This window comes from Thunnus albacares, chromosome 8 (assembly GCF_914725855.1).
Source record: "Thunnus albacares chromosome 8, fThuAlb1.1, whole genome shotgun sequence".
Taxonomy (NCBI): Eukaryota; Metazoa; Chordata; class Actinopteri; order Scombriformes; family Scombridae; genus Thunnus; species Thunnus albacares.
Window position 1 is genome coordinate 22,066,596 of NC_058113.1, and position 22,617 is coordinate 22,089,212.

Here is a 22,617-nt window from a genome sequence, read left to right on the forward strand (position 1 = left end):
TATGCAAACCAAGGTTACCGTAAACTAATAATTAAGTTAGTTAAGTTAATTGATATAGGCAACCTGTCAACATCACTGTTGATATGTGTGTATGATTTGAATGAATGTAGCTTACCCACAAATTATGTTTGTGATGCTACACCTTACTCCAGTCTCTCCTTGCTCTTTCTCATTTGCAACTCATTTTGCACAAAGAAAAACACAAATTCCCTCTTGTATCTCCAATATCTTTCATGCATCCAGGATAAAAGATGTTTTAAGTGATTACTGTTGGAAGTTATTGTGGGGAAAAAGGGGGAAATCAAACATTAACTGACTGGATGGGACTTTCTGATTAATCACTTGTATGCCAACCACAAAGCCATCTACAGAATGTATTCTGCAGCAAAGTTTGCTTGTTTTTTTCATGTGTAAGTAACTAATATTAAAACACCATATACCTATTGGCAAAAGTGACAGTTTACCAGAGCTGAAGATTTTGAAATTTTTGGACGTGTGGAATGCTTTTTAAAAAATCTTTTAAACACATTTTTGAGTTCAAGGGGAACATTGAGTAAGATTTGCAGGACTTTTACTTGTAATGGAGTATTTTTACACTGCTGCATTGGTGGCTGCTATAACACTACAATTACCTATTGGGATCAGTAAAGTACTCCATCTATCTATCTATCTATCTCATCCTTTATATCATCTTTTCCCATAACCCTGGACTGGAGCTGCTGTATTACTGGCGCGCTTTTGGAATACAAACTCCTCTAGCTTTATGTGTAGTGGAATACTATTGGTGCATGAAGTGACCGCCACAGCCAATCAGAGCGAGGCTTGTAACATGCAGAAAAAAACTGAAGTTGCTGACTGTCCTACTTCCTCGACCGGTAATGTCTGATTGCGGTGAGTAATGTTTAAATAATTTTACTAATTTTATGTGAGCGTTACTTTTTTCGGGGAAGGACATATTTAACATGTATTTTGTGTGTGTGTACGGAGGATTTCAACGGGGGGAGACAGCTAATCTTAGTTTTTCGTCTGTCGCCGCCATTATACCACCGAAGAAGCGTATCCCGCCCTCCTTCTTCGGTCTTTTTCTTCTTCTCCTCCTTGGTAGCAGAAAGTAAGCAGCACTGGTCCAAGCGGTTAAAGCAAGGAGATTATTTGCTAGCCAATTTGGCTGCGACGCCCGCTTTCAAGCAGTGAGATGGCAGTTGTCTTAATAGCTATCTGAGCTAGCAGGGGAGCTAGCTGCCAACCACGCCGAGGACACGTTAGCCATATTGTTAGAAAGATGGCCATCATTATATGTTAGCGACACAGCACTGGTCAGAGATAGTACGAGCTTGCTGCTAGTCGATAGCTTTGAGCAGCAGTGAAGCTGGTTGTCTCACTAACTCGGGTCAGAGCTCTAGCAAAACGGTCAAAGGAGCTAACACGAGCTAGCCAGCGTCTGTTTGAAACACAAGTGACTTATATTTTTCTGTTTCCCCTTGTGAGCTGATATTTGAAATACAGACATCTCCTCTGCAGTAAACACAGAAGTATCGACTAGGTGACCCTCCATGATGCATGTCATGGAAATGCATGACATACTAATAATAGGTCCACCTGACCTGCTGATAAAACCATACTGCAAAAAGGGAAATAAACACTGGATGCACATCACATCTGATCCATTACTGCCAGACTGAAGTGAAACAGTCCTGCACTAAGTGGTCTGTATCTGACCATCTGTGCTATTAGAGAGTATAGTTTCTACAAGGACATAAACAGACATGTCCCATTAGACCATTATCCCAACGGGGGGCAGTGGGACATAATAATAATAATAATAATTGTCATCATTCGTTAATTTGTGGTACTCATAATATTTGAATAATTGCATTTTTTTCCTTTTGCCTTTTTTGTCTTTGTTTTTGTATTTTGATTAGATTTATGTCAAGTGCCTGCTGTGGCATTTTAATTTCCTTTCTGGGATGAACAAAGTATCTATCTATCTATCTATCTAATTTAAATTTAATTCTTTTTTTAAATCAGCAAACTCCACCAACACATCTAAACTAACAATAACTTGAGCCTAGTAACAGGCATTGTCTGTGTAGAAAATAAATGCTTTATTATAGCTTAGTCATCTGTGCCACACACGTCCATTGAGGTCCACAAACTTTTTTTTAAACACATCAGTGCGCCACACCGTTGTGCTGAGTGTGTGTTCTTCATTACAATTAACATGGGCACTGTAGTCTAAAATGAATTGTTCCCCCATACACACACTGACCCGCTGCTGTAAATACTCACTCAATCATCAAATCTGCAGCTGAAAATAATCCGCAACAAATACACCATTTACTCTAGTTTGAGTAACATTTGCTAAAACCTGCAGTGCTCTGCTGTGGTATCAAATTACTGTTTTTGGCAAGGTGCCTTTTTAAAAAATGAAGCTATATATCTGTGACCCGTTTTCAAAGATTCACATTCTTTAGTGGGAACAAATGGTCTTGGGGCTGAGTGCCACAGACAATTTTAAGAGACGTACTAATGGCTTTGTTAATTTGGTCTTTCCACAGGATTTATTGACATTATCAAAAAATATAGAATATCCCTTGTAGTGTTCTTTTAAAATGTAGCCTTGTCTGCCAAATTTACTAGACCATAGACAGTGTATCACATTTATGTCTTTTGAAAGGTATTGATAAATTGCTTTTCCCATATATCTTTCAGTGAGTTCTTTGATTTGTATGTTTTAAATCTTTGTTGTTGCAACATGAGGTCTGATCAGTGACCAGAGAGAGGGTGGCGATGCAGAGATTGTGTTTTGATTATAGTTACATTCAGCAGCAGCACGCGCAAGACTGCACTTCCAGTGGGTCCAATTACAGCACATATCTAAATGATGTTAGAGCTAAACGTCAGCTTGGCCCATGAAAATGGCAGAGAGAGTGAGGGACTTGGCAAGGTCTCTACCTGAGCAGCAACCTGCATGGTCAAAATAACAATTAGCCCAGGCTCGGCGCATGGTGAGTCATCTCAGGAACCCCAGAGTTAGCCTCCTGGCACTTGTGTCCAAGCTGTTGTCTTGATAAAATATGCAGGCACTTCTTTTCATCAGGAGAGGGCAATGTTCACAACCCTCTATGTAACGTTCACTAACTTCAAATGTAATGCTCTGGTGGGTAGGCATCTGTATAAAGCTCACGTTGCGATATTGCTTTCATATTCAAAGCTTGCTGAGTTTCGTGAACTGTTGCACCTTTATCTAAATCAGCTTTGCATTGCTGCGTTTCTTATGAAATGTTTTTTTTTTTTTTTTTTTTTTTTTAATTCTAATCCCCTGGCAGCCATGGAGAGTTCGTCAGTGTACATGTGCTTCCCCTGCTACCAGGAGTTCAACACTCTGGAAGAGGTACTCAAGCACCAATTGACATGCACTGCTGAGGATGACCAGCCAGACACATCTGGAGCCACCCCTGTCACTGTTCCAGTGCTACAGACACGGGTAAATACTGGCACAGTCCACAGTTTCCTCTGTGTATTATGTGATTGTGCCTGCCTTGGTGGTTTGAGTGCAATTGCTCAATTTTAGATGGGGAATAGAAAGGAAAAAACACCAATAATGTGACAGTGTGGCCTGAAATGACCAGCTGTGTGATCACATAAAAGCTTCAGAGTCAAATCTGGAGAATGACATTGAAGTGACAAGTAACTTTAGTCATAAACTGACAATGCTCTGCTACTCATCATGGTAAAAGTGACTTTGATCGGAGCACTTAACATTGAGTTGTTTACAGTGATTTACTGATTAATTTCAAGGCATTGCTGTGTATTATCTGATTTAGGTGTATACTGCTGTAATATTTTTAATCATAGAATAGCCAGTAGGTGTTTTGGAGGTTAGATAGTAATAGTGATTATTTGGGAAAATTAGCTATAATATATATATATATATATATATATATATATATTTTTTTTTTTTTTTTTTTTTTTTTTTTTTTTAAATTTAAATAGGTAAAAGTCTCATTGACATTAAAATCTCCTTTTTATGAGAGACCTGGCCAAGAAGGCAGCATTAAACCATTGTTACAACAATAAACATAATAGGCTAAGACATCTGTTTTTTCTTTATTTTAATCATCATAAGCAATAACAAGATGATATTTTCAAAGTCTAAAGTTTAAAATGTCATTTTTTTCTTTATGTGTCCATTACATGTGGAGATCTTGACATTAACCTGTAATTTTTTAGGTCAAATTCTCCTTTTCTGATTGCACTAGAGCACATACATGTACATATATTACACTTTTAAACATATTAAAGACGAATAGTCATTAAGTCATTGTACCAACGCATCTGTCATACCCCTAACTTTTACCCTGATAAATGGGAAAAGACTGTGTTGTAAGGTCGACATGTAATTCAGCTGGTTTTCTAAGTACCTAAGTGATACATGGAACTGCTTTCTGTCTAGCTTAATGGCAAAATAGCACATTAGCATTGTTGATTATCAGAGTAATGAGTCTCTAGTGAGCCAAACAGGTGTAACAGGCAAAATGTGGCAGTGCAAAAACTGAATCGATTATGAATGAATGTTCAAATCTGGCTTTGTATTTCAGAATGTATCACTGTGCAGATTTTTGTAATTTGAGAAATTGCTGGTTGGCCTCTTTTTTTTTTTTTGGACGGGGGGGGGGGGGGGGTTATCATTTATTGGATGGATCGGGAAAGATTGGGAGCAGGAGGGATTGACATGTGATAAAGGTTGCAGGCCAGATTGAGGTCCAGGATGCCACAGTTACATAGTCTCTGCAGAGGCCAGCTGAATCACCAGAATGCTACTCATGCTCCAGTAATACTGAACAATTTGTTTCCAAAAGGAAAAAATTAGTTTTTTTGTTCTTTGTGTGACAAGGCTACCCTTTTGATTCAATGAGTGAGCACTACAGTCTATCCCATTTTCAGTGTTTTCCGTCTGTGCACTAAATGTATGCTTCTGTATGTTAATTCAGTTGTATTTTTTATTGTTTGGCTCATGGTGAATTTGAGAAGCCTGTGGATTTTTACATAATGCATTGTAATCAGCATTTTTTACATTATGTGTCCTGTTTGGAATACCCTTCTGGGATGCATTTCATCAAAATGCTGAGCTCTATTAATTCAGAGTTCTGCGGAGACGCTTTCTGAATTGCAGAGTTTGAAAGTTGTGTAATAGGGTGAGTTATTCCATTTAACTTTGACATATTGAGCTGAGTCTTGGTGCAGCTGGCACTTTTTTCTTCTGCCTTTCCCATGACAGCTTCAGCAAGCCCTCAGGGTTAAAAGCAGTCATTGGCCCTCGTTTAGCAGTAGGGCATGGCTGTCTGAGCTTGTGCCCAGACTTCCATTCTTACCGACTTCAACACAAGTCCATAAAGCACGGTGACACTCGTGATAGACAGATTGGATTCTGAATCGCCAGCGGGAAGACGAGCATGGAAAGGCATCAGTCATTGCCATCCTTTCTCCTGACGGATCATTCATTGGCCTTCTCATAGATGAATCAACTGGAGAAACACTATAAAACCTGGGTACCTTATGGCTTTTTGGCCCCCATTTTACCATAAGCTGGTTTATCGCAATTAGCTAGGTTACCACAATTTCTGTGAACATTATATGACGTTTCTATAAAACAATGGCTGTTTTATAGAAATGTCTTAAATGGATGTAGAGAGCTATTTTAACAAATGTCGCTACCCTTTTAGCACATACGCATTTGAATTCAGGGGACTATAGTTGTAGGACATCGGGTTGCTAGGAAAATTTAAGACCAGGTTGTGTTTAGGTGTGTTTCATATATGTCTATTATATCTGAAAATGATCAAGCTTTAAAGGAGAAAAATAAAGGAGAACGTTACAGAAATGTCCCCTCAGTTTGCTGTAATATGTCCAATTAAACCCTTCATTTCTACATGTCACGCTTTGCCCTTTTGGTTTGTTCTGACCAAACAAATTCAGTCCTTCTGATTTTCCTTATTTGACCAAAGTGTGAAGCATCTGCTGCATCTGCAGAACTCTCCATACCAAAAATGTTCTCTTTACATATGGCCCCATTAGAGGCTCTCAATTAACATTTGAGTTATTGGGTAATCAGATTCACACGGGCTGAAATCCTTACTTTACTGTATTTTAATAAATTGTAATATGTCAACTGCATGCTCAAGTGTCGCTAGACATTAATACTGGCACATTATTTGTAGATTACTTGATGTATATGTGCTGCTTCTCAGTGGTCTCAGTGGCTTGCTACCTTCCTGGCTGATGATACTAAGAGACTCCAGCTTCGACAACACTCAATAACCTATCCAAGCAAAAGTAATTTAGGGTACTCAACATAGTTTGCTGGATGTTTTTCAATAACCAAAAATTCACTAAAACTATTCACAGAAGCTATTTAGTTATTCATTATTAATTACAGTATGAAACAAAAAAGTTCACAGCTTGTGCACTTATCAGCCAGGTGCTAAAGTGAAAAATACTTGTTTAAAATTGTTTTTGTTTGTAAGGGACTATTCACTGTGCATTAAACTTGTGTTATGTACAAATATTGCCTACAGCTGATTAAATGAAAGTCTCACTTTTATAAGAAAAAAAAGAACATATGCATTAAAACAAGCACAACTTAAAACACAAAGTTGTTAACTGGTATGTGAAGGTGAAAGACATTACAGGGCGGATTTTATGGAGGTGCAACTTTCTTCATCTGATAAATCTATGTGTTTCAGGCAGCACAGACTCCATTTTAAAGTGGTCTAAGGTTTTTTCTTGCATGTTGTGAAAAGCCTTATTTAGAACGGTAAAGACCTGCCCACTAACAAGAAGAATCACAAGTTAAGACTCTCCAGTTTGATATCAAGCTATAAACCTTTATAACAGCCCTTTTCACATACAGTTTTACACTTCTAAAGTTGCTTGGCTCAGAAATCTGAGTGAGGAAGCAATCTTTGGTCAGCATTGGTTGACACTTGACACAAGTGTCACAAGACTTTTTTCCTAGTAATACTTACTACTGATATTATTGCTCTGATTTTTAATAATGCGCCACCCATGTGTCGTACCAGAATTGTGCTGATAGTTTTTGTTTGAGGATTTTTTTTTGTGCCGTATCTAGAATTTTTTTTTTTCATGCTGGAGCTGCGGAGGAAGCATTATAGAAATGTTATTAGGTCTTTTGATTGGTTTTGATGTGTAAACTTGCAAGAATGTTTATAGATTACAGAGCATGTGCATAAATAATGCTTACATAAAGGAATAAAGGAAATGCTCTTCAGATCATGTCCTTAGATGGCTAGACTGTGCAAAAAAAAATCATTCTATCTGCATAGAAGATGCAAGTTCTCTATTGTGTGGAGCTGAAGTACAGAAGATAAAACATTCTTAACATTCCCGGTGGGTTCAACACATCGATCTTGATCTTGAATGATCTTCACTTTCTGCTCCATTAAAGGTTTGAGTGATGTAGCCACAAAGGTTTTTAATCAGAACATGCTTTAGATCCAACAAAATTATATTCTGCACCTTAATAAAAAATATGCCCTTTGTTGGCAAGGAATTCATTGTTCTCACCAACGAAGGGAACTGTGTCAGGTGGCACAAGCAGAGAGTATTTTAAAGAGTTTCGCTTTATGAGCACAAAAAAACAAATTCATGTCCAGCTGACCATCAGCCACATCCCCCTGAATTTTCGTCTGCTTAAAGGATAAAAAATCTAGCAAAACAGTATATAACAACATACAAATTAAAGCTCCCATGTGCAGTTTTTTTATGTTGTTATAGCGTCTTTCAAATTATTTTACCAACCTTAGTTTTCTTTGTAGAAAAACAGTAGAATACCAGTTAATGCAAGGTGAAAAATCAATCAAAATGCTATTGAGTCTTCAGGACTCACATGCCAGAATACTAAAACAAAAGCCTACAAATCATTCCTGTATGTAAGACATGTTGAACTGGTTTGATTGAAGCGGTTTCAGATGTCTTTAACCTCGACCTTGATTTTCTGTTTCCATCATCCAAATGGATGGAGGGAGCAAATGTAAACCCACTGGAGTGACCCATTCAACCCTGAAAGGCCTTTGATACTTATCAGCCAGGCTGAGGCCTTATCTTGGCTGTCTGGTGCTCTCAGAGGAACCTTGGCTCTAAACACACGCTGCCCTTATTGACCTCAGTATCCCAACACTGAAATCTCATCCTTCATATGTCAGAAAGAATTAAGTGAAATAAAAAAAATGCAGGTTAAATTGACTTAGAACAGCTTTTGTATTTTTCTAGTAATTTCTAACACAAGTGAAACATTGAAGAAAATTTGATTTTGTCTTTTTTTTTTTCTTCTGTCTTTGCAGCAACAGGTATTAAATATATCAAGGACAGTTGCAGTCCCACAGACTCAAGTCCAAGCAGGCAACGCCTCTGTGCAATCGGTTCAGAGTGCACTCAAGCAGACTGCTGTTGGAGTAAAGGTGCCATCGGATCAGCCCAGAATCCTCTACCAGTGTGGGGACTGTGATGAACTATTCAAGAGCCTGGACCTCTGGCAGCAACACCGTAAAGAAGAGACATGTCAGCAGGCTGCTTCTGGGAGCAAGTCAAAACCTGATTCACAACCTGAGCCAGAGACCCCTTCAGTTCAGAGCTCAACTCCAACTTTAAATCCAGATGAGTGCTCTCTCTCAGAGAGTGATACGAGCAAAAATCTTAAGCCCGAACCAGAAGAGAAACCTGTTGTAGAGGAAGAGGAAGAGGAGCAGCAGGTTGCAGAGGCGTCTTCAGCTCAGAGTTCTGATCTTCCTGTTTCTGAGGTGGTCACTCCGACCTCTAATCGAGAAGATTTGTCTCCCAGGAGGAGAGGGGCCAACAAAAAACCTAAGCCTGAACCAGTGCTCCTGTGCGTGGACTGTGGTTCATGCTTCGGCCTCGTGTCTGAACTCGTTGCTCACCGCAAAACCCAACACGGCTTTGAGGAAGCCCTGCACCGATGCTCTGTGTGTGGGGAGAGCTTTTTAAACACTACCCTCTTCCTCTACCACCGCAAGCAACACAGGCAGAAAGGTGAAGAAAAAATGGTAGCAGTTCCTGAAGTGACAGAGGAAGTTTGCATTCAGAACAATGGGACTGATGAGCAGAGGCAGGACACCACTGCCTCCACCACCAGTGAAACCTCCACTTTTCCACAGCCTGAGTTGTTCATGTGCACCCAGTGTGGGGAGAGCTTCAGCAACGAGGAAGGGCTGGTCACGCATCGTACAGAGAAGCATGGTCTGCAGGAGCCCCTGCACAGTTGCTCTCATTGTGGCGAGAGCTTCATGAACACCACTCAGTACCTGTACCATCTCCGGCAGCATCGCTTCACATCAGAGTCGGAGGTGGTGGATGGAGGTGAAACCGGTGATGAAACAACCACCACGACAGCTCAGGATACCCCACAGAGCTCAAAGAGGCTGCTTTCTTCACCTGCTTCTGCTACTGAATCAGGTTCACCTTTTCCTAAGAGGAGTAAACCCTCTTTCAGGATCCTGAGTGGTGGTGCACTCAAAGGTAAGTGTTTTAAAGTCCATATCGGAAAAATAAGGCATTTGTTGCAGGACATTTTGGTCCTTAATAAACTGTTTTTTTTTGGGTTTTTTTTTAAATTTCAGGAAACAAGAGTTCAGGCACCAAAGAGGAGTCAGAGGGCAGCACTGCAGCAGACTCGGACACCACCAACCTCCCTCCGCCTACCAAGCTGCTGCAGGACTGGGCCCGCACACCACTACCCCATGTTTGCCCCTACTGTGGCAAAACCTTCACAAGACGCGTCTTCCTCCGCACCCATGTCTACAGCCACACTGGAGAAAAGCTTTTCACGTGCAAGGTGCCAATCAAAATTAAATAAAATATATCCTTTCCACAGGGGGAGGGATAATTTGCTTTGATGTAAATGTGATTTATGTCATGTAGCTGACATTGAAAGGATGATGTAATGCTTTGAAGTGGGTTAGGTGTGAGACAGACATAATTTGAACCTCCAACCTCATTATATTTGACAGGTTCTCTGGTGTTTCTGCACAGTGGAATTTGTTTTATTTCTCTTTTATAAGAGGTGCTTAAAACTGTTGTCAATTCAACTGTGGCACTAATCCATATTATTGTTATTGTGAAGGTGTGCACAAAGTCCTTCACTAACTCCCAGAGCCTGCTGCGCCACAGCATGAACCACACGAGCACCAGGCCCTTCAGCTGTGATGTTTGTGGCAAAAACTTCTCCCAGGCAGCCACCCTGAAGAGACACCAACGCATTCACACATCAACGCACCCTCGGCGCAAGCGTGGACGCAAACCGGTACAGTTTCTGCCATTTGAAGGGTTCAATTCCAAAATTGCATATATAAAATTTAAAAAAAAAACATCTGCATGAAATTTATATTTTCAAATGATTCTGAGAGTTTTTGTTAATTTGTTAGCACACACACACTCTTGAAATAGTAGATATTGAGTATGGAATATGGAAGCTTATTTTTAAGTAAAAACCTTGAATTTTAGCTTTCCTAAAAAAAGAATTGCTTTTTTTTTTGTAGAGAACTCACTGTGAAATTGTTTTTTTATTGTCCTTGACTGTGTCCCTTAATGCAGGTGTGTAGTCTGGACAACGAGGGAGCTGCTCATCTCTACCCTTGTCCTCTCTGCCCCTCACGGTTTAACACGGAGGATCAGCTTAACCATCACAAGTAAGAACATGATAACAATAACTCTTGAGTAGCATTAGTCATTCAGTATCCTTTATGGAAACAACACATCTACCAACAACCATTAAATGCTGTATTTCCATGTTGACTGGGGATAGACTTTTATTCAATAAATTCCAACCCTGTTTTTTGTGTAAATACATTAGAATTACAGTTCCAAACCGAACCCAGGATGGGATTTAGATAACCTTCCTCTCCCTAGCCAGGAGCTGTAGTATCTGAGCCGTGTCCGACTACTGAGCAAGACCTTTAAGCTGTGTTACGAACACACTGACTGAGATGTCTGGGTGCCCTTGAGCTTCAGCCACATATGATTGACAGACAGAGGCCAAGTAAATTAAGATGATAACGATAACAATCCAAGACGAGGGAAGAGCCCGGTCCTGTCCTAGCTGATTGAGCAATGGGGAGAGGATTTACAGAGAGTCTGTCTGCATTTTGTTGGTTTTGGCTGCAATCTATTGGATGTCAAAGAAAACAGACTCTAAGGTTAAAGTGCGAGCTTTTAACTTTAACTGTGAACAGTGTAGAAAGTGTAGAAGTAAGTGTTGAAATCCCTTTTTATACAATTTGTACCAGCAGGATAGTGAGGTTGATGTGAACACTTGACTTAAATCTAAAAGTTGGCACTTTAATTTCATAGTAGAGCTGCAATGATAAGTTGAATAATTGATCAACAGAAAATTAATTTGCAACTATTTTGATAATCGAATAATTGTTTTAGTAATTTTTTTAAGCAATAAAGCTAAACATTTGCTGGTTTCAGCTTCTCATATGTGAAGATTTTGAAGCTTTCACATGTCATACATGATAGTAAACTGAATATCTTTAGAGTTTGAACTGTTAATCAGATAAAACAAGACATTTGATGACGTCACCCTAAGAAATTATAATGGGGTATTTTATAGACAAAACAATTAATTGATTAATCAAGAAAATAATCATCAGATTGATCGATAGTGAAAATAATTGTTAGTTTCAGCCCCACTTCATAGTCATTGTTTCATTTTAAATCCTGTGTGCTGCAAAAGGAAAAAGTTGTGGGAAATTAAGAGGACAGAAAGTCTGATAGTTGATTTTGATCAAACAGTTCCAGGAACTATTGAACCAGAGGAACTAAACTGAGGGACTAAACTGGCAGAACCATTAAGATTAATCAGGCAAATTAAGACCATTTAGAAAAATGATGAATTAAAAAAGCAGCGGTGACATTTGAAATTAAATTTTCACACACAAAACACAAAGTCATCCTGTTGTTTATTGTACTAACTGTTACAGGACTCTGATGTTTGAGTTTGGTGAAAAGAATGAGAGTAAAGGAGACGTGCAGAGATAGAAAATGAGGCAGAAAACTCCAACAACGCCTGTCTCTAAAGAAGATGATCTGTTGAGTGTTTGATAGTTATGTGTTTCTGTTTTTAGAACGAAACTGCAGTGAAACTATCAGGAAATTAATTTTATTTCTCTCTTATTCCTTTGCTTGTGCTTTCAGCTATCACACAGTCTCTCTTTTTTATCTCTCTTCTTTAATTAATTAGTTAAGCCTACAACATAACCCCCTGAGCAGTTTTTTACACCTGGAACTATGCTACAGGAACTAAATTTTGTTTCTAGTTCCTCTGGTACCTCAAAAGGTTCTGGGTCCCCTTAGAAAGTTCCTGTGATGGAAACACTTGAGAGAATAAAGCAAGACCCCCCAAAAAGTCACTGTTTAAATACAGACTACACTTTGATTGTCTTGTCATTGACTGCCAAAGCCAGTGGCATGTTTGGGAACCATTGTTTTTGGTTTACGAGTTGAAAAAAAAGGATTCAGTGCATATCCACGTATGTGTACTTCCCTAATGCACTGTTTGTGGAGCGTCATTCCTACTCATTAAAGAACATCTGGCTCGGAGGAGAGGTGACCCTGACTGAAATTCTAATTTTCCCAGCTACCTCAGGGTCAGCTGTCCCTGAAATATTGATTTTTATTGTCTATTTAACAAGGAACAGACACAGCCAGGCCTGCTGCAGTATATGGGCCTTGAGAGGTCCTTGCAAATCACCTCTAGAATCGTGCTTTACTTTAGGTTATTTTGTGGTTAAGTATTGGGCTGCAACTAACTATTTATTGCTAGTTATTGATTAATTATCTGCCGGGTTATTTTCTCGATTGTCTATCAGATGTCCTAGTGTCCCAGAGTCCAAGGTAATTCATTCAATTTTTTTTCTGAGAAAAGCAGCAAATCTTCATATTTGAGAAGCTGGAACCAACAAACCTTTGACATTTTTGCTTGAAAAATTACTGAGACAATGAATTGATTATCAAAATAGCTGTTGATTAATTTTCTTTAGATCAACCAATTGGCTAATTGTTGCAACTCTAGTCAAATACTTCTGCTGCTACATTACTGGTAGCAGTATAGATAATACATATACTGGTATATGTTTAATATTAAGTGGAGCGTAATGGTTCCTAAATGTCAGTGTCGGCTGTGTTTGTTCTGATTATGAGAAACCAGTGTTTTCTTTTTACTTTGCATTTTCATTTTGTACATGCTGTGAATGCAGACCTGATGCAGCATTAGGTGAATACATCCTAACACTTCTCTCCTCCCCTAAGGCTACATCCAGCGTAATGTTATGAAATGGATAAATATAGTCTTTCATGTCCTAACTCTGACTCCTCCCAGTTTACTGCTGTTCTTTTATCTCCAGCCGTTTATACACTCAGCTAATACCCCTTATTTAACCTGAAGCACAGCTAAGCACATACTTGGAGGTAATCCTCATATGAGTTGCATACAGGGTGCCTCTCTATTTATTATGTTTTTTTATGTGTCTTTGAATTGGGGCATTTAAGTCTTCATACTGCTAGTAATGTATGATTATTTAATTTAATTGTATGTATGAATACAACCTGTAGTTTTTCCTTTTGCAAGCTAAAGCAAGTTTGAAACTTTAGATTATCACTGGTGCATACGATGTTTAAATCATCTTCCTTTGGTATGTACTTCTGTTAATATGTGTGTTTTTGTGTGTTTGAACAGACTGCTCCACACCAGCCACCCGTTCCCTTGCCCAGAATGTGGCGAGGCTTTCAAACGCAGGAAAGATCTCGACCTGCACTCGCTCACTCATCAAGGTCAGTTCAAGGGTCAGTCTACCACATACTATACTACATACAGGAACAATATACAGCGGCCATTGGGCTGGAGTGTTTTTCTTTGTCATTAAATCTCTTTTTTTACTGCACTGTTTATGTCACATATCTTGCTGTAAAAGTCACATATCCCCACATCCTTTCTCTATGTGACCATTTCTCGCCTGTCATTCATCTGTGTGAGAATGCAATATCAAGAAATCCAATCCAACCTACTCTGCCTCATCGTAAAGGAAACCAATTAGATATGATGCTCTTATCAGTACAACATGCAGTGAATTACTATTGATTAATGCAAAGTCTGCGATAAATGCCCTGATCAGCTTGCCTGGGTGGCCTATCTTGTTTATTTACAAACATATCCATGTTATATGTGCATTGTTCCTCTGATGCATTAGGTCAATGACTTTCCATTGATTTGTGTCTTGTGGAATGGAAGAGGAGGGTGGAGGTAAATGAATAGGGTCAACATGTTGACACTTCATCTTAATCGAGGGGGGGCGTTGGCACGGCAACCTTATTAGTTAAGCTTGAAGAGTCAGCGTGCAGCAGGGGTCAGAGGTACGTGGCTCCTCTGAGAGAGATGATTGGAGAGATTGATCCATTGATCAGTCCAGGGCCATAGGCTGAGATTGTCCTTATTAAAGGTTTAATTAGAGGGTCCCAATGGGGAGCAGAGTGGATCGCCCCCACTGGGATAGACTGTACAGATGGTTAGCAGATTGCAAGATGTTGGCGTGACGACCTATGGTCATACTGATGAACCATCAGTGTCAGCAATTTCCCTGCCAGATTTTCAAGAGCAACCCACTGAGAATGTGGTTTGCTTTGCCAGAATTCAGCTAGGGCAGCAGCTGACTTGATCTGAAACGATTAGGTGATTAATTGATTAGCTGATTGACGGAAAATTAATTTACAATTTTTAGAATCGAATCATTTTAAAATCAGTTTCCGAGTCAAAAATGCCAAATTTGTAGGTTGTAATTTTGCAGGTGTGAGGATATGCTGCTTGTCTTTGTTTTAAATTAAAAATGTTGCTTTTGGACTCTCGTTTGAGCAATTTATAAAAATAAGTTTTAGTTGCAGCTATAAAACAAATGATCATTTTCATTATGATAAAGCTGCAAGTTAATTTCAAGATAAACTGATAACACCATAAATTGTCCAAAAAAAGTGAAAAATGTTATTTACAGGTTCCGAAAGACAAAGTATTCAGGTTGCTTGGTTTGTGCAACCAAGAGTCCAAAGCAAGTGTTTTTAATGAAACTGATTACTGATCCGATATCAGTGCTTTCTTTATCAAATTTAAATTTGTATAACTCACTGCAGGGAACTGCTGGGGTCATTTTTATGTAAATTAACAGGGACTGCTGTGGCACTTGAAATTAGTCAACGGCCTTCTTATGACTTAATTAATGTAACTGGTAACAGAAGCACTGAATTAAATGACATTAACCAAGTAACTGTATTTAACGTGGATCAATCATGTTTGGCCAATATTCAGTCCACTTAATAAGGTCAATTTCTGCCCCGACACTGACTCAGTGTATTGGATGAGTGCATCCCCAGAGAAAGTCAGTAAATCATCACATTTGAGAAGCGGAATCAAGCAAATGTTTGTTTTTGCTTTAATGATGAATAAACTAATCAAAACTGTTAATAAATACATTTTCTGTTGACAGACTAGTCAATTAATCAACCAGTGTCTCTCATTACAACACATGTAAATGCCTTACTCCTTATGTCTTTGTCCCTGTTTATCCACTTTATAAACAACCGCTGACCACAGTCACATTCTTCCCGTGTTTGACATTGAAAAACTGGCTGCATCTAAATGTTTGGGCGCCATCGCCAGCCATTTCTGTATGTACCACCTGTCACTGCAGGATCATTGGCACGACATCTACCAATCTACCGACAAGCCCAAATCAGCCATCAGATATTGGCAGAGTTGTAGTAGGACCACCTGTCTAAAACCTGATTTTGTTCCCTCACAGACAAGCAGCCAGCGATGTGCCCTCACTGTTCATCCCAGTTTGTGAATCAGTCAGTGCTGGATATCCACCTGCAGCGATGCCCTACCACCGATGAGGAGAAGAATGCCGGCCGTGGACGGGGCCAAGGCCGAGGACGGTGCACTGGACAGGTTAGGAGCATTGAAAATTATTATGGGCTTTTTTTTTTTCCTTTTAACTTTTCCACATCAAGATATTCAGAGAGTGAGAAACTGCTGAATCTTAAGTTTTTTTTGTCAAGGAAGAATGAAGTACTCAGATCATGCGTTGAACTATTATGAAATACTTAAGCAATTTCTCTTAATCTTTTTAAGACTTTTTTGGACTTTATTATATCATATATTATAGCTGACAGTCGAGACAGGCAGGAAATGTGGAGATCAAGTGAAAGGGTTGACCTGAACAAAGGTCCCCAGTCTGAATCAAACTGTGACGTTGTGTTTATGTCACTGTAAGACCATGAAGACACCAACCTTTTCTCTTCTCATTAATTGCCTCCTCCTTTCTGTTTTCCCATCTTCTTACTCCTTTCATCTTTTTCCTTCTTCCCATTACCCCTTCCTCAGATTGAGTGTGACCTATGTGGCCACCGTTGCATGACCCAGGAGGGCCTTGATCTCCATCGGTTATCCCACACGGGCCAGACACCTCTCAAATGCCCAGTGAGGCCTTGCCGCCGCCGATTTACCTCCAACAGTGCCCTGGAGGAGCACGTGCTGGCCCATTTCCAAGGCACGCTCAGCAAGTCCAAAAACCGACCCCGCTTCCGCTGTGAAGTTTGCCACAAGGAATTTGCCTACAATTCCACCTTCATTGTTCATATGAGGACACATACTGATGAGAGGCCCTTTGAGGTGAGAAGGGATGTGTGTGTGTGTGTGTGTGTGTGTGTGTGCTTACATAAAAAGGGAATTTCTTTTAGCCTTCTGAATCATATTTTGTCCTTATTTATACGAGGCTTTCAAGGCTTATAACACCTCTATTTCAAATTGAAATCCAGCATTGCCTCACCCCGTTCACACCCGTTCAGAGCTGTGGCCATCTCTCTGGTTCCGGACCATGGCCATTTGTGCAGTGTGTGTCCTGCGGGTGTTTCCTCCCTCCCTGTGTACCTGTGATTAATGGCAGGGCTGAGTTAGGGCCTGTCAGCTCCCCTCTGTGCCTGTTACTATTCTGGGACTCTTCCCCCCTCTCTCTCTGCTGCTCTGGTGACGAGGCAGGACATCAACTATAGACCCACCGAAGCCCATCACAGCACGTTGGACTGTAGAAATTGATTGAATGTTTGTGGCTTTGCTTTGAGCCCTATCTATCAGGCATGCTAAAGATTAAGGTTCAACCAGCATTGGTCCTTCAACACAGAGGCGGTTATGGGGATGAATTTTAATTTAAATCAAATATACCGTGTGCGTTCCTGAAGGAACACCTATATTTGCTGAGTATATGAAACCAAACTTAACAGGAAAGCTAATTTTGATATATTTTTGAGAGAGACCGAAACTGAGAACAGGGATTATAGTTTAAATCTGAGTGTCCTCAGTGGGAATCAAAGCAAAGCACAACATAGCCTTTCTTTTGTTGTGCTTCAGGTTTAATCAAGTATCTTGTAGTTCATTGCACTCAGGTGGGAGGAAGTAGAGCGCTAACATTAGTGGCAGGACAGGTTCTGCTGCTGAATTGTTAACGTGATTTCTTTATTTAGAAATAGTTTAATTTTAAACTGACTTAACATCTTTTTTTGTTGCCTACTGTGTAACTGTAAGCCTCCATTACACACTTGTGTGCTTTTTATTGCTTTGTATCTGTCTTTCCCCATATCCTGTTCTCTCTGCTCTTCTGTAACACAGCCAGAAGTGCTGCATCTGCAGAAAAATATAAAGAGTGGTCTCAGAAAATATTAATTGCAGTTGAGTTTGTGCACTGGCACTGTTGTTGCGAATTGAACTGTACTTTCTTGCCATCCTCTTACCTCATATTTTGTCCTCTTCCCCATTCCCCACCATCCCTCCACCAGTGCAACACATGTGGCAAACGCTTCCGCCAGCTGCCCCATCTGCAGGACCATGAGCGCATCCACAGCGGCCTGCGGCCTTTCTGCTGCTGGATTTGCGGCAAGAGTTTCAGCGTGGCTGCCCGTCTCACCGAGCATGCCCGCACCCACAGCGGCGAGAAGCCCTACCCCTGTCCCCACTGCCCTGCTGCCTTCCGCTCTCGCTCCAACCTGGATAAACACATCCGGCTACACGGAGACCTGCCTCTGGAAAAGGCAGAGGAGGCTGCACATGCAGCCGAGGCGGCCCACGTCCAGAAGGTGCTGGAGGGGGCCAAGGTGCTGTCCTCTCTGCCCACCGCAGAGGAGGTTGAATCTGGCTCTGTGCAGACCATCTATGTCCTGCAGGGGGCCGAAGGAGGCACCGAAACGGTCATGATCCCATCTGATCAGCTCAGTGGCATAGAGGGAACCTCACAGGTTGTTATCCTGCCCTCCTCTGTTCTGGGAACTCAGGCCATTACTGTTCCGACTATCACCATGGATGGCAATGAAATCACTATGGTGGAGGCCAGCCAGTCACCGCAGCATGCCATTGAGTTCATCGTGGAAGAGACTGTATGAAGGCAGATACATATGGACAACACAGAAGAGAAAGACTGAGAGATTAGTTGAGAATGTAGACTGTTAATGGAGTGAAAAGTTTGATCATTTAAGGATATGCAGTTATTTCCTCATATGTACTGTATATAGTTTGATAGGTTTCTAAGCCAGTTTAAACACAAGTTCCAGTTTGTGTAGTTGTTCAACTTGAGCATAAATTGAATTTAACATTGTTGTAACAGTGAACCTTGTGACTTAAACATTGATACAAACATGAAACATTCAGGGGAACAGATTAAATTAGTCGTTCAGTTGGATTGAAAAACATGTTGTAAAATTGGCCCGTGATTGTACAGAAGACGCTTGTTCACAGCCCCTATTTATTAGGGGAAGACTGGTGGTGGGCCATGAAATGTCTTCTGCTTTATAATAAAACACTTCAGCTTTCACGTTTGTGTGCGTCCGTCATTTTATAAGGTGGATGACATGAGGGCATTGCCCCATCCCATCAGACAGAATGGGCTTTATAGGTCCGGCTGTAAATAGCCACTTCTACCTTTTGACAAACAATATGAGGAGAGAAATATACAGACTCACTCAGCAGCAGTCAGTGTTCGTCTTTTCAAACCGCTCTGTTTCTATCTGTCACACAAACACTAATGTTAGTTGAAGGAAGAGTGAAAGAGAATTGTGTGTATAGATCAGCACTATAATTTGTTGGACATTATGTTATTGATTGGTTTTGTGCTGTAATTAAATACAATAATAGAGATACGGCAAGACTTATGATGATTTAGCTGAAGTACAGCATTATGCAGTGGCAAGTGGTGTAATGAAATTATCCAGCACTTGCTGCATAGTTATCAAAAATAATGATCCTATTTGTGTCTGAATGGGAAGAGGCATAATATGATATAAGTTTTGCTAGCGCTGCAGTAGCCCATTATAGGCTTCTAAAGTGCAGTTTATGGCTGTCTCCCACCCAGTGATTGCTGACAGGGGGTTTCAAACCACACACACGTGGAGGCACTCAGTCTTAGTTTGTTTTCATGTCATGGAAGGAGAAATGCTGATGATTGTGCGGGGAGCTGAAATGGGGAAATGGCACCATTTCTGCAGAGTGAGAAGCATATCTGGAAATAGAGGGCTCCTGAGGAGCGAAAAGAAAGCTAGTGCCAAGAATTCAGCTGCTCTTCATTGCTTTTTTGAGAGAGTCAACAGGCAACCAGTCGATAAATACATGTTTTTTTTCCCTTCCTAGCAAATCTTTAGAGCTAATATTCTGGTGGAGTGCCGTTTATCATACCTGCTGCCTAACACTGAAGCCGAAAACACACACAACCAACATATAGACATGTAAGGAAATTGTAGATGCTGGAGGTGAAATCATGAGACTCGAATGCTCCAGGGAAGCAGTCTGACTGCAGTATAATGGTCTTTTTGCTGTGCAGAAGACAGTATATTATTTGGCTGTGTTCAGTCCTTAGCTCAGACTTAACCTGGTGATGGTTTCTTTTTGTTTTTTTGTGCTGGGTTAGTGATGAACAAAAAGAGATTTTCCTAAACTCACAGAGTCTTGAAAAACATTTTAATATAATTTAAATTCTGCTGAGTCTTTAATATAAACATGGTTTTTATGTTCTATTATGATGTTTAGCTGACAGATCTGATATTATCTGGTGTTCTCATCTTATTTGCAATATGTGTTTGTTATTAAAAGCCAAAAATGGTGTGTGGTGTAGGCTATTAATTAAAAATGCATATTCCAACTGTTAATTTTGGGTTGGAGAGTGTGATAGCTATGGACAACCTAATTTCTGCTTCTTCATTTTAAAAGTGAACATACAATAACAGCATCGTGATCACGTCTTCACAAAGTAATTTACAATAGTCAAGGAAGCGGCAATGTGTTATAATAATAATAATGCTGATACATAAAAACAGCAGGCGCTTGATACATAGAAATGAAACTGAATAAATGCAGGAAGGTTAACCTGTATGATCATTTTTCAAAAACTCAATTGAATTGTCACCTCACTCCATTGTGTGTGTGTGTGTGTGTGTGTGTGTGTGTGTGTGTGTGTGTGTGTGTGTGTGATTTACAATCAAAAAACTGAAAAACATGGTGAGATGTTTACTCTTTACAGTAATGTCCTTTGGAGATGTTAAAAACACTTTCAAGGACCTTTTTAAAAAGCCTTCTGTACACGGGAATAATTGTTGTTTCAGTGAAAACACACATTGGACTACACTTGCATGGTCAGTATAAAAATGAGCATTTTCTTTATTGCACCCCATTAATGAAAATACACATAAACCAATATACAGTACAGTAAATGATTTATAAACACGCATGTACACAGCTGAGAGGAATATAAACTACATGCTTTCATGTGTGAAGATTTTTGCAATTATGTCTTTAAATTATTCATGACAATTATAGTGTGTAGAAGCAGGCAGTGAAAAGGGGGCGGGGGCTTATCTTTGAATACAACCAAAGGCAATCATTCAGATGCGTGGGGCCCTAAAATAACAATCAGATTTAGGAATGTCCTTCACTACCAATGAAAACATGAGAAACAAGCACATGCAGTAGCTGCTCTCACCCTGGGCATCCCTTTGATTCTCACCTCTTTTTATATCATAAACACTAAAAATACCCAAGTGACCCTCAGGAGAGAATGTGCATATTCAGCTCTCTCAGCAGTAAACTCGCTGACATCACAATGTCCCGTGCAGGGGGGAGGACACCAGGAGCTCTGTTTTTGGCTAACACCTCCAGGTAAGGATAGTGGTGAGGTAGCTATCAAGTGAAAATACATGGTTTAAACACATACAAGCTGCTTTAAATTTTAATTGAATATTACAAGCAATATTTTGACTATCTTTACTGTGGCAAGTGTTTTCCAACCTTTTTTTGTCAGACGTAAACACCTTGGGTATATTTGTTATAACAATATACAAATGGATATTGTTATTACAGCATTTTTTCATATAATTTAACTATCAATTTTTGATGATTTAGTTAACTTTTCATTTGTACTACAACCACCTGGAGTGGCAGAAGATGGACGTTGCAACCGTTTAATGTTAGCTTATCATTCTCCATTAACGTTGCTTTCAACGTTTGGCTAACTTTTAACCGTTAGTCCATTACCTTTGCCTATTACACTCATTTATCCATTACTTTTTTCTCTTTCAACTATTTATCCATTTTTTTTAATTTTTATTTTTTTTAACATTTTCAACCATTTGTCCTTTATTTTAGCTAACTATTTCAACCACGTATCCATTACTTTCAGCCTTTTCAACTATTAGCTTACCCATTACTTTGAGTTAGTGGTTAGCTAACTGCGGTTAGTATATAAAGATTTTATATTTTTTGTATTTTTATTTTATATATAACATAGATCTTTTCTTTATATACAGTCTACGGTTTCAACATTTTGGTTCCCTTGCTAACTAAGCTAACATTAGCTCTGTTTTCGTGCACTCTTATTCGTATCATGGTGTTTTGGGGTTTTTTTTTATAGCTAACTATGTATGTGTATATATATATATATATATATATATATATATATATATATATATATATATACACACACACACATATATATGTGTGTGTGTGTGTGTGTGTGTGTATGTATATATATTTAAATCAAATTGTGATTTTTTTCAAAGTTAGCTCAGCTAGGTTACTCTTCACTCTACAACTGCAGAAGTACCCCTGGCAATGAATCCCTGGTGTGTAAACACTTAAATTCAATTAGGAAAAAACAACAAATATGTATAATCAAACAAATAAATTCTATGAATGAATTCTACTGTACTACCAGTACTCCTGCCTTCCTTTTAAATATAAACTGAAGCTTTTTCAATCTGCAGTGTGTGCTTCTAGTACAAGGTCCACAGTAATGCTATACTGACCTATGTGAAGGATACACTATAAATGTATCCTGGAGGTATATTATAGTAGTGTTGTATCATTGGAATTAAAAAAGGCCTTGAGTAAACTTCTATACAGTGACTATAAAACCCACTAATCACTGAGTCCCCATTGGAGCTTTGTTTGTTGTTGTTTGTTTGTTCATGCTTTGTTGATGGCATTTTTATTGACATCAT

The 22,617-nt window shown here is 39.5% G+C and overlaps 2 protein-coding genes across 4 annotated transcripts in view; both read left to right on the forward strand.

Annotated features, from left to right (window-relative positions):
- The first annotated feature begins 784 nt into the window (after nt 1–784).
- Nucleotides 785–18,944, forward strand: znf574 (zinc finger protein 574). Of its 3 annotated transcripts, none has more exons than XM_044359399.1 (10): nt 785–891; nt 3,330–3,487; nt 8,364–9,555; nt 9,657–9,871; nt 10,160–10,339; nt 10,630–10,724; nt 13,775–13,869; nt 15,885–16,033; nt 16,469–16,756; nt 17,917–18,944. In XM_044359399.1, exons 1-10 carry the CDS (start codon nt 879–881, stop codon nt 18,514–18,516), a joined length of 2,985 nt encoding a protein of 994 aa, XP_044215334.1. In that variant the 5' UTR covers nt 785–878; the 3' UTR covers nt 18,517–18,944. The 3 variants fall into 3 exon arrangements, with proteins under 3 accessions (XP_044215334.1, XP_044215335.1, XP_044215333.1); XM_044359400.1 differs by lacking the exon at nt 785–891 and adding an exon at nt 1,028–1,111; XM_044359398.1 differs by lacking the exon at nt 785–891 and adding an exon at nt 2,313–3,008.
- A 1,933-nt stretch (nt 18,945–20,877) lies between these two features.
- The window catches only part of grik5 (glutamate receptor, ionotropic, kainate 5), a 91,027-nt gene continuing 89,287 nt past the window's right edge, over nt 20,878–22,617 (forward strand). Inside the window, exon 1 of the mRNA XM_044358417.1 lies at nt 20,878–21,277. The gene's annotated coding sequence lies outside the window, so the exon portion shown is untranslated. The remainder of the gene's footprint in view (nt 21,278–22,617) is intronic.

Excerpts from the sequence above, each read along its gene's own strand:
- znf574 (XM_044359398.1), top strand. The coding sequence starts at position 2,972 with ATGGTCAAAATAACAATTAGCCCAGGCTCGGCGCATG. Across the intron at positions 9,872-10,159 it reads AAAAGCTTTTCACGTGCAAG|GTGTGCACAAAGTCCTTCAC; the intron begins GTGCCAATCAAA and ends GTTATTGTGAAG. Across the intron at positions 10,340-10,629 it reads GCAAGCGTGGACGCAAACCG|GTGTGTAGTCTGGACAACGA; the intron begins GTACAGTTTCTG and ends CCCTTAATGCAG.